This window comes from Pelophylax lessonae (genome assembly GCF_965119305.1).
Source record: "Pelophylax lessonae genome assembly, chromosome: 8".
NCBI classification, from domain to species: Eukaryota; Metazoa; Chordata; class Amphibia; order Anura; family Ranidae; genus Pelophylax; species Pelophylax lessonae.
Window position 1 is genome coordinate 60,796,748 of NC_138775.1, and position 15,564 is coordinate 60,812,311.

Sequence of the window (15,564 nt, forward strand, 5' to 3'; positions counted from 1 at the left end):
TACCTTCTTGCTTTACTGTCGAGAATGGTGTTATTTGGATGGTGAGCTGTATTGATTTCCGCCAGACATATGGTTTGGTGTTGAGGCCAAACAATTAAATTTTGGTCTCATCTGACCATAACACCTTTTTCCATGTGGCCTCAGAATCTTCAATGTGCATTGTGGTAAAGGTCAGTCGTGAATGCATGTGGCTTTTCTTGAGGAGTGACATTTTTTCTTGCAACCCTCCCATACAAGCCACATTTGAGGAGAATTTGTGATATTGTTGTCACATGCACACAATGACCATTCTTTATCATAAATTCCTGCAACTGCTTCAGAGTTGCTGTAGGCCTCTTGGTAGACTCTCTGACCAGTTTCCTCCTGGCTAGTTTGGAGCAACGTCCTGATCCAGGGAGGGTCTGTCATGCCAAATACCTTCCGCTTTTTAATAATAGATTTCACTGTGCTTCTAGGCATTGATAAAGCCTTTGAAATTGTTTTCTATCCCATCTCCTGGCTTGTTCCTGTCCACAACTTTATCCTTGAGATATTTTGACAGTGCCTTACCAAACATAGTGGTTTGTTTGCTTCAAAAGGAGAAACACAGGCGCCACTCTAAGTGCAATAACTTGAGATTTATTCGGTAAGATCAATGGTAAAGGGGATACTCACAAAGGTAATAAAACATAAGGCTCATAGCAAACACTCCGGTGAGGATCAGGATGGCTGGAGAGGTAACGGTAGGCAGGCTGTGAATGGTGACTGGCCGCACTTCCTGGTCCGAGGGCACTCAGATGACGATCCGTCGTCACTTCCGGGAGCGTGCTTACGTCATGGCGCCGGCGACGCGTTCTCAGAGCATGCGCTCCTTCCTCAGGCCGATCATTTTGGTTGTTGGTTTTTTGTCCAGTGACACAGGTTCTAGTCCCAGGTGATACTAATCTTCCCCTTTGTGTGCCAGCGGTTTATTATTTTTGTTTGTTTCAGTTGCACTACCAGGGACTGGAATGCTCCAAGACAGCCCTTTTCATGCTGAGCTAATCACAATGACCACAGCTGATCACAATTGAAAGACAAAAGGCTTTGTGTGCCATTGAGAAGGTGATAAGCTACACCTGATTTGAGTTTACAAGTCATTTTTAGAAAGGGGGGGCGGGGGGGGGGTGATCCTTTTTCCAACTCAGTGATTCTGTTTTTTTAATTTTTATTTCCTGACACGTTGGTGTTATATCTTTCACTTGGAAGTTATAAGTTACATTGAGTAAATACAGCTGGATAAAACAAAAACTGTGTGGTTCTTCATTTCAGGCTGCAAAGCAACGTTTTAAATTTTTTTTAAGGGGGGTGATGGTTTTCTATATCCACTGTAGGAGAAGGCTAGAAATAATTGATGTACACGTTTAACCAGCACACTGCCCAACCCTCGAGCTTTGGAAGAGTGATTTTTTTTAAAGTTATTGTAATATGTAAGATGTGTGTTTCCTGCCTTTCAAGTTTTTACTGTAATCAAATTGTATGCAAAGGCAAATGCCATTTAGCCGTAGGTAGAACACTTAGATGCGTATCAATTGTGGTGACCAAATCAGGATCTGATCTGTATGCCGTCCCACATGTATGTTCTACGTTACACGTATAGTTGCAGGCTTCATTATTTTGTACAAATCAACAACCTTCCCTCCTTGAAATGATGATTAAGGTACTCATTTGTTTTAGTGACCACCTATAGGTAAAAAATGATGATGAAATTCTTCCTCCTTACTAAAAACTCCTTCCCCAGTCCGTGATCAGACATTAAGGAGAAGCAGCAAACTGATGAAGACACCTTTGCTCCCTCCTCTCTTCCCACTCAAAATGCTGCTCTGCAGATTACAGGAGACAGGTATCAATACAGATTACAGTGTTAGTTCACCTGTCCAGAAAAAATAAAAGTGAACACTCTACAACCTCCCTACCTCAGCCCCTGCTGCACTTAACTCAGGCGATGCGGAACTGTCAGAACAATTCTGATTGGTCAACACTTGAACAGTGAACTGCTCTGGTCCACTCCAAAAGTGCTGCACATAGAAGAGAGAGCAGAGCTGGGATTTAAAATTAATGGACCACTGGACCAGCTGTGTGAGATCTGATAGCGCAGCATCCCGGGAGGCAAATACAAAGGGGACCGGGTGGTGGGGTCCCCATTTTAGGTTTTCTGTAAAAGGTGAACACTTTAAGGCAGTGGTCCTCAACTCCGGTCCTCAGGGCCCACTAACAGGCCAGATTTTAAGTATTACCTTGGGGAGATGCAGACTAGAGTACTGCAATCACTGAGCAGCAAATGATATCACCTGGGATGTATTTCAGTTATCTTGCAAACCTGGCCTGTTAGTGGGCCCTGTAGGCCAGGGTTGAGGACCACTGCCTTAAGGTACTTCAACCAAAACAAACTTTCTAAATGGGGTCACTTGTGGTGACAACTGTGCAAGATTTGTAACTTTGCTGAAATCGCCCCAATGAGGCACTAACCCATCCTTACGCTACTTAAAAAGAAAAAGTATTGTCCATACATACGCTTTAAAGTCTACTGACACTTATACTGTCCACATGCTATATATTTCAACAAATTTCAGGCAGCTTTTAACTGTATACAGGGCCATACTGATCAATGCAGTCCACCGCCAACATTTTCTATTGACTCCGGGTTGTGCTGGTGGTAGGTTGCTAAGATTTATTTTGGTTGCTTCGGCATTCAAAAGCTGATTAAAAATATTTGGGATTGCTTTCAAATTGTCACATGTGGCAAGCATTATTATTAGAATAGTACTGACCCAAAAAACAGGGAAAGTTTAACTTGAACTGCAATGTAATTCTTTATTATATGTATATAAAAAAAATGAAATATTGTGCACAAAGGAAAAAAAAAAAAAAATTGCAAAGAGAATCACATGTTTTTATCTCTGATAAACACAATTTACAGAATTGGCCATCTGTCTACAGTTTTAATTAACAATAAAAGATTTTGAACATATGCCATTATTCAGCATGGATTTCCAAAGAAAACTCAGACTGCGCTAACTGACCGCCATGTACAAAGACCCGAAGGCGGCACCACTTCTACATGAGCATTGTCCCATTCCTGCCTGCAAGGCATGGAGGACTGCCAGACCACATACACAGATCCCTGTAATGCAACTCTGTATATAGTCAGCCAGTCCTCCTCACCTTGTAAACTGATGCTTGAAATGCACCTGTGTTAGCACAGAGCATTACTGTGCATTATGGTGAAATGCATTGGTGTTGCCCACTACTGTAAATAATGTGTGTGGCAATGCATGGTAAATGAATAGCATCAAGACACACGTTTGTTTATCACCCCGCATTATGTTTTACTGTTTATTACCGCAACACTCAGGGAAGATTTACAAAAACTGGAGCACACAGAATCTGGTGCAGCTGTGCATAGTAGCCAATCAGCTTCTAACTTCAGCTTGTTCAATTAAGCTTTGACAATAAGCCTAGGTTCACATTGAATGTGGGTTTCAAATAGTGAGAGTTCAGCTGAACAAACCTGCATTTCAGTCTGATTTCAGGTGCAATTTCACAGACACTTGTGTGGGTTCCTGCACAGATGTCTATTAAAATCGCCCCCGAAGTCGCCAAAAGTAGTACAGAAACTACTTTTGGGAATCGGTGCGAAGCCGCAAAGTTCAGACGTGCAATTGCCTCTGATTTGACATCTCAAATCACATGTCAAATGGGACCAATGTGAATGTGAGCGGAAACCTAGAAGTTGATTGTTTACTTTGCACAGCTGCACCAGATTCTGTTTGCACCAGTTTTTGTAAATCAACCCCACAGTGTGAACAAGGCCTCAAAGTATATGTAAATCCTAAATTAATTATATTTCCTCCTAAAAGCACTGTGTACCACAAGCCACTGCCATTCAAAAAACGAAACAAGAAAAAAAAAATCCTTGTTGCATCTCAGTGCTGTGTTTTCTACATTCATATACTCCAACCATGACTGTATGGCATTTCTCAGGGCAGGTTTCCTGACTGTCAACAGCAGAACATGTCTGCATCATGGGTGTTGAAATCATCCCTTGTATTTTCCATCGGAAACCTGTGTGATAAGAGTGACAACACAGGTACACAACTGTGAGACAAGAACATAGTGTTGTCACCATATAACAGGAAATGCCGGCAAAGGTCTTTCATGGCAGAATCATCATTTCAAGTAATATTAATACGAGATAACAGAGCAGTAGAAAAAAAAAATAATAAAGTATTATTTCCCCAGCAGCTGGATACAATGTGCTTCCCCTTGCAGAGAGAAATAAGAATTAGGATCACAACCAGTGCCCATGGGACTAATATTCTCTTATGAGTGCTGTGGATTTTAAAATATTGAAAAAGCCTTTGTAAATCACATTAACATGTTAAAGCTTATATAGGTGATTGGATTTACATATACTTTAATTCTAGATGGTCACATCACGCTGATTTCACTATTTAGGACAACAGATAAAGTCTGCTATCACAACTCTCTATGTTAGAAGACAGGCAAGGTATGGATTTGACCAGAAGCAATGGACAAATTTCAGCTTTGTCCTTGTTTTTCTGTTGAACTGCAGAACAGCCTCAGAATCAATCTCCAGGAACGAGAACTTTTACGGTCCCCTCCATTACAGTCCGTCTGCTTTGCACTGCAACACAAGATACACTAATGAAAGCCAGGGATTTCTTTAAAGATGTAATCTGGGCTCTCGCTACAACCTCCTCCCCAGCATGTAATGGAGCCGGAAAGCGAATGTTCTGGGAGAGAAGCACACAGCCTTCCCCAGGTAGTTTAGTGCCCAGGACTGCAGACACTAGGCCATTGAGGAGAACACCATGAACAACAGGTTTCCCAAATCTTGTGTTCTTAGCAAACTCCTCATCCAGGTGCAGTGGGTTTGTATCTCCAGTAAGTTCAGAGAACAGGGTGACATCCTTCTGAGTGAAGGTCCTGAAGAGCTCAGCGCTATTCCCAACCTGCAGGTGCAATGGCCGCCACAATGCTAAGTTGTTGTACCACTTGGATGATAATGGACTGCTGGAAATCCCAAGTATTGTTCCTCTGGTGACCAAGCTACAGAACATTTTTCAGAATAGCTAGTCAAGAACCAGTTCTCTACTGTTACCAGCCAGGGCCAACAAGAAGGGAGAGACCTATGTAAAGAAAAAAATATTAGTTTTCCTTGATCAAAAAAAATTATTAATATATTTGTTTATTTTATGAACACTGTAGTTTTATATGTAACTTTGCATTTGAGTCCAGACATGCCAGGATGCAATATATGCATACTGCAGGGGAGGACAAATGTATATGAATTCCAGTCTGTCTAACCCAGGAGCCAGATACACTGACAACAACTAGAGAAGAACTCAAAGGTTATTAGCCAGCTGTCATTTTAAGGAAAGCATTGGCTACCTGGCTCCTGGGATTTGTTTAGCCCTGGCATTCTATGGTGAATGCAAGATGTGTAAAGCAGAACCCTAGCAACCTCTAAGAAACTGAAATAATGTTTTTGATGGACTGATCTCTGATTCACCTTTTGTAACATGGGCCAGCCCCCGCACCCCCGCACCCCCCCCCCGATCCTTGGGGGGGGGGGGGATTTTTTACCCCCGCTTGCTGTCACAATTTTTAAAAAAAAGGCATCCGCATAGGCTCTGCCTGCCGCACAGCCGCATCATTCCTTCGAGTTCTGTGGATGTAAAAACTACAAGTACCAACAGCCTTTGCAGCTGTCAGCTTGAAGTTCCCAATGAACTACCAGGGCGCAGTTTTGCGCTCTAGGTAGTTCATTGAGTTCTCCTGGCAGTGTGTAACTGCCTGTTTGTACGAGGAGACACCTTACACAGAATGTTTGCAAGAGCCCTGCTGATTCCAGGCTCATAGAAAAAAAAAAAAAACATTTTAACTGCAAAAAGATGTGCATTTATTTTTTTTTACAAAGGTGAACTTATCTTATAATACCCATGTGTAGCTTCATAGCTGCACATACATACTAGGTACTCTTTATCTGCTTTCTTGCAAAAATGAACTTGAGCTGTAACAATACAGCAATTCTGTGGTGTGTTTTAGAAGTTTTTGTTTCCATTCCAGAAGTACGGAAGGATCACAGAACAGGTCTGTCCAGTCTTCACAGTTAGAAAGTTCACTGGCAGGAGCTCCTGATCTCAGACGTGAATGAAAGCCCAGTGTTATTGCTCCATGCAGTGTCAGCTTAGAATATAGGTTTACCTGTAAAACACGGATAGAGCACTCCTGGTTCTGATACTGTCCCAGAAGAGTCAGAGAAGTCCCCAGCTTCACAAATCCACTGTGAGAAAAGAATAGCATCAACTTAATCAGACATGCATGCAACCATAGACATTGCATATGGGGTTGTGTGTGTGCTGCTAGCAAGTATAGAACTTCAAACAAATCCCACAGTCCTCCTTAGATCAGATCTCATGCTTAGTGTAGCATGTAAGGACTTGTTTTCAACGAAAGATGAGACCCCCTTGGATTATGTGATTTAATGTTGGGAGAATGCTTTAATTCAAAGAGGTCGGATTAGAATCGGATTCTTATCTGCAATTAGAGGTTACATATTTTTGTTTACATATGCATTTCATTTTGCAAATGGAATAGCATAAGACCTTTGAATAAAGATATTAAAAACACATGATCCCATGTGATTGCTTTAACAAAGATCCATCATTAGAATTTTTATTTTACAGTTCTATCCCCTATGGCAGGGATTCTCAACTGTATTGTGACCAGGGCCCATTAAATTCTTTAAAATCCTTCCATGCCCAAACAATCCTAAAAAAAGTTTAAACTCACACAATAAAAGTATGAAAATGCAAAATATGTATTAAAATGCGGGAAGGCTCTGGATTGGGATATCACTGTGGGGAGAAAGGGGGTTCTAGAGGGGGCAAGATGATTCTACATCAGACCTGCATAGGAGATCTGCAGATTGTTGCAGACTTGAGAAGAGGGAGTTGATGACCAGGCCATGGCTCAGTGGTTGGAAAAAACTGCCCTATAGGAAAAAAGTACATAACATAGGACATAAGGACATAAATACAAGTAGTACTATATCCCATGTTTCCAAGTGCTTTCCAACCCTAGTTACGAGTAGTGACCTGCCGCCCTCCCCGCAGCTGATCCAACAACAGCTTTGAAGGAGACACTAGATTCATAGCTGCAGCTTGCCTCTGTTGTCATCACTTTCCCAAAACAATCACGTTTCTGGAGGAAGCAGGGATCTCCCCAGGAAGCTGGGGGCATTTCAGAGGCACTGTGGGAGGCTGGAGGGCACTGCAGGTGCTAGCAGGCAATGTGGGGCACTATTGGAGTTTTGGGCACTATGGAGGGCCTGGGGTACTGCCAGCAATTATGAAAGGTTGGGGGTACAATGGCAGCTGGGAGGCACTCTGGAAGTTTAGAAGATCTGCAGATATTTGCAGACTTGAGAAGAGGGAGTCCCAAAGCCCAGCACTAGGCCATGACCCAGTGGTTGGAAACTACTGCCCTACAGGACAAAGTACATAACATAGGACATAAGGGCACAAATACATGCTTTCTAATCTTAGTTACGAGTAGTGACCTGCCCCCTTCTCTGCAGCCGGATAGAACAACAGTAGAATCATAGCTGCAGCTTGCCTCGGTTGTCATCACTTTCCCGAGACAATCAATGGCAAGAGGAATGCAGACGGAGGGGGGACATGTCAGGCTCTGCATTACTTTTGCTATTTGCTTGTCAATGGAAAATGCTCACAGTTGAGACAAGCTGTAGATATTAAGACCCTAACGGGAGGATCCCTTAGCAAGAATCCAGCTGCGTACCTCTTGAATGACACTCCATTATCCATGAAGAAATCTAAAAATCTCTTACTCATACGTTTGCTCACAGCAGCTAAGGCCTGTATTCTGGCGTTACGGAAAAGTAAAAGCCCCCCAACCTCAAAGGCAAGCGTGGATTGAAGGTAAAAAAGGTAAAAAAAACCTTCAACCTTTACAGCCACTGTAACCCAATAAAACGCTCTTGTGTTAGCATCAGGACTGAAGCCAACTGGTCCCTGATCCCAAATGAAGCAAACCAAGTTCTCTGCGTGGAAAGTAAACAATTCATGTGAGACAACTAAGGCCTTTGCTTTTCATACTGTATATATGTATATACATTCATACTGCTTCACATATAAAGAAAAAAGAGAGGGGTATCTGTAAGTGTAATGGAGGCAGAGGGCTTCCAAAACCTATTCACAGACCCAAAAGTTGATCAAATATAGATCCCAATAATGGCACTAAAATTGCTGAGTAAAGTGGAAATTATAAAATATATATTTTATTGAAGCACTTATGCCTGGTGGATGAACAAAAAACACATATGGACACAATACATGATAAAACAATAAAACCAAGTACATACAGTGGATAGCATCACAAACAGACCATAATGACAATTGAATATGAATGCTGTCGGAAAAAATCAATCAAAAATATAGAGCCACATCCATGTGGTAGAAAAACCAGTGCCTACAATGTTCCTAAATAGGAATACCATAAATATGGGTATAGCTGTGACTTGATTAGGCACAATGAGCAGCAAACCCCCTACAATTGGATATGAACAGCAATTGAAGGCTGCAGAGAGAAAAAGAAAATCTCCTGAAATGAATGTGAGTCCAAAAATTGGGATGAAAGTGATATTCAAATTGCTGCTAAGGTAGGAAAAAGGTGCTGGCTGAGCGATGAGGACTCCAAATAATGATGATGTCCGTCAGGATATGAACAGACCCAAATAAAGGTTGTAGCAATCTTCTCCAATTAAGAATGAACATACACAAGACAATTCCCAAACGACCGTTTCAGTGATGAGGTTGCCTGTCTCGCATGTATGAGGGGGACAGGTGGGAGAGTCTTTAAGTGCTGGCAGATAGGAGAGATAGTAAACCTTGAGGTCGTGCAATAGATATGTAAGGTTTTTACCTCCGTGTGTGAATCGGCGGTGACTGGCAAGGCTGACGCGTTTCACCGATGAGCTCCGATGAAACCGACATAGTCGGTGAAACGCGTCAGCCTTGCCAGTGTGACTGCATCACTAAGACCAACCTCCTGGACGTGTGTCGGTGACCCCTCCAACTTTGTGTCGGCTACGGCTTCCCCGGATCAGCTGCTCGCCGCTACCGGATGTGACGCGAGACCGGCCGTCACGGACCTGTCCGTCACTGTCCAGAGACTCGGATGGAGCAAGCGCCGAATGGGACTACGCCGCTGTGAGATTGCAAAAGCCGCTGGGTCACCGCCGATTCACACACGGAGGTAAAAACCTTACATATCTATTGCACGACCTCAAGGTTTACTATCTCTCCTATCTGCCAGCACTTAAAGACTCTCCCACCTGTCCCCCTCATACATGCGAGACAGGCAACCTCATCACTGAAACGGTCGTTTGGGAATTGTCTTGTGTATGTTCATTCTTAATTGGAGAAGATTGCTACAACCTTTATTTGGGTCTGTTCATATCCTGACGGACATCATCATTATTTGGAGTCCTCATCGCTCAGCCAGCACCTTTTTCCTACCTTAGCAGCAATTTGAATATCACTTTCATCCCAATTTTTGGACTCACATTCATTTCAGGAGATTTTCTTTTTCTCTCTGCAGCCTTCAATTGCTGTTCATATCCAATTGTAGGGGGTTTGCTGCTCATTGTGCCTAATCAAGTCACAGCTATACCCATATTTATGGTATTCCTATTTAGGAACATTGTAGGCACTGGTTTTTCTACCACATGGATGTGGCTCTATATTTTTGATTGATTTTTTCCGACAGCATTCATATTCAATTGTCATTATGGTCTGTTTGTGATGCTATCCACTGTATGTACTTGGTTTTATTGTTTTATCATGTATTGTGTCCATATGTGTTTTTTGTTCATCCACCAGGCATAAGTGCTTCAATAAAATATATATTTTATAATTTCCACTTTACTCAGCAATTTTAGTGCCATTATTGGGATCTATATTTGATCAACTTTTGGGTCTGTGAATAGGTTTTGGAAGCCCTCTGCCTCCATTACACTTACAGATACCCCTCTCTTTTTTCTTTATATGCCTACCATTGATCAATAGGTACCTAACTAGACACGTTTTAGCTGTGTGGCCAATCCCTCCTCTCTAAATTGGATTCAGAGGCCTTCACATGAACCATTTTTGCTTTTTCTATTCATACTGCTTCACATACCTGCTGTTGATTCTCAATATCGCAGACAATGTCTTATCATCATATTTTAAAAGGTCCAAAGGACAAGAGGCTCCCACCTAGAAACCAAACGCAAAAAAAAGTGATTCAGTGGACTGAATAGCAGAAGGTTTTTCTTATGAAATTGTCATGAACTAAAGTGTAAATAAAGGCATTTTTGTAGTTTAACTAGTGTAGAGAAGAATTAGAACCTTTGCCATGTTTTTATTGAACTCCCTGACCCTGCTGGGAAGATTCACCCCTCTGTCACAGAAAATAAGGAGGAAACCAAAAATGTAAGAGTTGTCTCCAGTGAAAAAGGTGAGAAAAAGTCTTCCAATGGACACATCTGTTCCAGTGATAGCATTCTAGAATGGAAATTCTGTTCTTTGGGAGAGACTTTCTGTTGCTTTCTAAAAAAACAGGAAGTGAAGGAAAATCTCCCCATCAGGACAAAGGCAGCAAAAAATAACTGGATAGGAGTTTTAGCTTTCCTATTCTTTCCAATACAAAAAATGAGTTTTGGCCTTACATACACTATTATAGTATGGCCAGAGATGCAGGTTTAACATGTTAGTGTCTCTTCATTAGTTTCTCCTTACAATAGTTAACAACTGGACAAGCAATTATATCCAATTGCAAAAAAGAAGATAAAATCCCAGGAAACAATGGAAGTATTCTGCATGTCACAACTGGTTTAAAGGGAAACTGCAATGCACCCTCAGCCAGGTCTCAGTTTCAACTATTAATCTAAGGTCCATCGGAGGAATGAGTTCACATATTTTCATGTGTTGTGCCTTCTGTGCCACATTTGTATTATTTTATTTTACATACAGATGAGGTAACCCCTAGTAGTTTTCTGATTAGAATTCATAAGGAAAATTAGCCACAAACAAGTTCCATTGCTGTGAATCAATCTGAAATGTGATAGTCTTGCACAGAGTGGAACAGTAAGGCTAGGTTCACATTTGTGCAATTTAGGAATGAAAGCAAAACCGTATGCGTTCCTACAAAGTACAAAAAAAACAAAAAAAAAAAAAAAAACGCACCTCCTTTTAGAAGGTGCACAGCAGTGCCATTAATTAATGGCATCCCAACACACCTTGCTAAAGTGTGTGCAAATTTGCGCACCAAAATACATGGTTAGGTACCATGCACTTTCTTGTGGTGCATTTGAAAAAAGGTGCTTGCATTTATTTTGTGCGATTTTGCATGTTGAATTGAATGCTCTGCCCTAAATGTGAGGCACCAAAACACAAGCAGACAGTCGCTCCTGCATAGGTGTGAATGGAGCTTCACACACAGTCACAGTATTGACACTAACATTCTGAGAAGGAACTGAATAACATCCACAAATACCAAAATAATTATCCAATTGCTATGTATTGTCCTATTCTGTATTACTGTATATTTACTCATATCCATGGAAATGTGGCTGTTACATTGTATTCTGTATTCCAGACTAGCAGATTTCTGCAGAGATATCACAGGTGTCCCAATCAGAGGTGGAAGGACAGGAGGCCTATATCAACCAATAACCGGAGGACAATGTCCACAGCTGTCTGCATGTAATTGCACATGGAGCGGTTACCTGCTGTTAGGAATGGATGTGCGTCCAGCAGCGTATTTCCATCTCTGTAGGCATGTAACCCTCTATATATGATTACTTCCCAAATATAAGCCAAATCGGCTGTGTGCTTTTTTCACTGAAGAGCATAGATGTTCTGGTGATGGGGATGTAACAATTTTATCACGTAGGGATTAGAAGAATCTCCGCATTCTGTACTGGTATTGGAAGCCATAAAAGTGGACAGTCCATGAAGATCAGACACAACGGGTACTTACCTCTCCATGTAATTCCTTTACAGCAGACACAATCAGTGATTTGTACTGAGCTGCAGTCAACTTGACACCTTCACGCTGAAATACTCTGCAGACCAAACACAAGTATATCAGTAAGTACACAGAGCTCTTATAATTAGGGATGAGCTCGGGCGTGTTCGGATCCTCATCCAGACCCAGGTGAGTGAGCCCCCAGGAAGCTGTCATCTGTACTGGGCCAATCATCTGTGACCAAGGCATTCCCTGCCCCACAGCTGTGTGCATACACGCCCCTTGTGACAGTGCAGAATGCCTCTGACCAGTACAGGTGACAGCTTCCTGGCAGACCCACTTACCTGGGTCCGGACTAGGATGTGAAAATGTCCGAACTCATCCCTACTTCTAATTAGTGTGATGTGCCTGAGGAACTCACAGCTGAACCTTCAAGTAATGATGCTCGGAGGGGTTCTTCAGCACAATCCTTTCATAAGAAATTGGTTCCGATGGAACGGCTCGTCCTTTCATGTTTCCACAATCCTCTTACTTCTAGGAAAATAAAGCATAGGAAAATAGAAGGCTTTCATCCAGATGCATCGGCTCTCTAATAAAACAAACAGAAGTGAAATCCGTTCTAAAGGCAAAACTTTTTTTATTTTAAAGTGATTGAAAACACAATTTTGTTTATTTATTTTTTTTTATAACAAGCATGTTATACTTACCTGCTCTGTGCAGTGGGTTTGCACGAAGTAGCCCCGATCCTCCCCTTCTAGAGTTCCCCACTGATGTTCCTGGCTCCTCCCCCCAGCCAAGGCGCTTGCTATGGGGCCACTAGTGTGGGCTCACTTCTGAGCCGGCTCTTTATATCCATAGACACACAAAGTGCAGCTCAGGCTTATCCCTGCTCCTTCCTCACTGGCTGTGATTGACAGAAGTGGGATGGCTCTTGTTGCTGTCTCTGAGCCTATGAGAAGGGAGAGAACCAAGAGAGCCACTGATCCTGTGCACGTCGCTGGATCGTGATTGGCTCAGATAAGTATGGGGGGGGGGGGGGGCTGGGTTGAACTGCACACAGAAGGTTTTTAGTATTATTGTAGAGAATGCATTCAGGTAAAAAAAACCTTCATGTGTCTGAGCCTCTCCCCCAATCACCTACCTGACACCACTCTCTATCCAGCGCTGTCCCCATTAGCAGACCCACTCGGCTCTCTTCCTGCATTCTCGGACAGAGAGAGCCATTGGTCAGTCAAAGCCTGTGAGGAGGGAGTAGTGGGTGGGGCCGAGCCACATTGTATGTGTCTATGGATGCACACACCTGGCTCAGGATCGAGCCCGCAGGAGTGCCCTTAAAGTACAGCAGCTTGCTATAGGGGCACCCAGAGAAAAGGAGGAGCCAAAATCATCGCCAGGGGACCCAGAAGAGGAGGTCTGGGCTGCTCTGTGCAATACTACTGCATGGAGCAGGTAAGTATAGCATGTTTATTATTTATTAGAGAGCTCCCACCCTATGTGAAGGATCACAGGAGGCACATTTGGATAGCAGCATTGTCAGTCTGTTTGTAGGGGAATGTTAGATGGACTAGCAGATTTAGATACACTAAAATAATGGAAGCCAACTTCCAGCTCACACTTTTAGTTTGTTCTGTTGAAAAATAACAGTCCCTGGCCGGATCACCAAATGAAAATAAAAGAAAGAAAGCCTTAAAGAATAGGTAAACCCAGCATTTCATATTCCTGATATGTGGCTGCTGTACCATGTACTTGTATGAGAAGGTATCCTGTTCTCTTTTTATTGCTTCCTTTATATGAAATCCCTGCTGTTCCTGCCAATCCCTCTGCTCTCCTAACAAAATCTGACCTCACTAAGCAGGAGAGCACAGCATGGTCAGTTCTGTAGCTATGCTGGAAACTCAGTGTACACTCCTCCATTGATCAGACTTGTCCTAATGACACCCCCTCCCCCCAGGCCTCTCACTGGGAAGATCAGTGTGATGCTGTTTCTCTCCCCTAGATTTTATGCAGGTGAAAACAGAGGGAATGTAATCACTAAAAAAAAAAAAGTATATATAATATTTTTAATATCTCTACACAAATGTTCTGCCTTTCATTTCTATTTTAAATGGAATGAGTTCTTTTACAAGGTGGGGGTTTAAATATACTTTAAAAAGAAAACGAATGCAGCCATCCCATCTAAGAATGAGTAAACTGCGATATAATAAATGTTTGCATTTGGGTTTATTACCACTTTTTAATTAAAATATGGCTTTTGTAGTATTTCTATAACTTTTTTTGCTATATTATTTATTTTTTCCCACGAAAGTGGAGTTACCAGCTTTTGCTGCAATATTTATCTATTCAGTCCCCAGAGACTCTCAGTTCTGTCGTCCTCCGGGCGAAGATCTTCCAGGCTGACAGACAGCTGGCATTAATCACCCCACTTCCTGTGAGCCCAGGTTGTCATGGACACACCCCCCTTGGGGTGCATTATAATTGGCGGGCATATGCTCACTGTACACAGAATGGCACTCACATTATATTTATTTATTTCAGGTGCTTATATAGCGCTGTCAATTTACACAGCGCTTTACATATACATTGTACGTTCACATCAGTCCCTGCCCTCAAGGAGCTTACAATCTAAGATTCCCGGACTCACATTCTTACACAAACATAGTAGGGCCAATTTTAGACTGGAGCCAATTAACCTGCCAGCATGTCTTTGGAATGTGGGAGGAAACCCAGCGCAGAGAGAAGATGCAAACTCCAGTCTCCTCCAGGGACCTGGAATGGTTCTTCCACTAATCTGACCCACCTATGTAGAAGAGCGGAGCGCAGCATGATATCCTCATCCTCAGATCAGTGGAAGGGACTGAAGACAGACAGAGCCAGGGGATTAGTATTGTAGGAGGTCAGCAATGGCAGCACCTGGCTTCCCTCTATTCTATGTATACCAGCATGTATTTGTAGCTCCATAATACAGACAACCTGCTCTGTTATGACAATCACCTCTCACCACCATAACCCTCTATACACCCCGGAGCCACCACACTCACCATCCCTCCACCTGGACACTACAAGACAAATCTTCACATGTCTTCTCAAACATGTCTGCACTGCCGGAGCACAGAGTCCTCCAGGATCCCAGGCGACCGCCATGTTTCTGAAGATCAAAGAACCTCTCACATTGCCTGCAATGTCCTCCGCAAAATGGCTCCGCAATGGGGACAAAATAAAACTACACGCTACCTCTATGGAATGCATCCTGCAGGCGCAACTTTGTAAGCTGCCCCCTTAGAAACATGGCTGGATCAGCCTAGTTCCTACAGCAAATATATATTCACTGCAGTTCAATAATTGGTGTGTTACTGCCATCTAGTGGAGAAGTCAATATTTACAATAACGATATCATACATAAATTGGTTTAATAATGGTGTGCTACTGCCACCTGGGGCATAAATAGGAATAAACAATAAGGACATAATACATAAATTGGTTCAATTATGG

General features: G+C 42.5%; 1 protein-coding gene across 3 annotated transcripts; it reads right to left on the reverse strand.

The window, feature by feature from the left end:
* Positions 1-4,350: 4,350 nt before the first annotated feature.
* On the reverse strand, positions 4,351-15,326 carry LOC309561954 (ribonuclease P protein subunit p14-like). Of its 3 annotated transcripts, none has more exons than XM_082266044.1 (6): positions 15,244-15,326; positions 12,497-12,609; positions 12,088-12,172; positions 10,246-10,322; positions 6,250-6,328; positions 4,973-5,171 (listed from the first exon to the last, which is right to left on the reverse strand). In XM_082266044.1, exons 2-6 carry the CDS (start codon positions 12,586-12,588, stop codon positions 5,115-5,117), a joined length of 390 nt encoding a protein of 129 aa, XP_082122170.1. In that variant the 5' UTR covers positions 12,589-12,609; positions 15,244-15,326; the 3' UTR covers positions 4,973-5,114. The 3 variants fall into 3 exon arrangements, with proteins under 3 accessions (XP_082122168.1, XP_082122170.1, XP_082122169.1); XM_082266043.1 differs by having other exon boundaries at positions 15,114-15,254; XM_082266042.1 differs by lacking the exons at positions 10,246-10,322; positions 12,088-12,172; positions 12,497-12,609; positions 15,244-15,326 and having other exon boundaries at positions 4,351-5,171; positions 6,250-6,327.
* Positions 15,327-15,564: the final 238 nt, after the last annotated feature.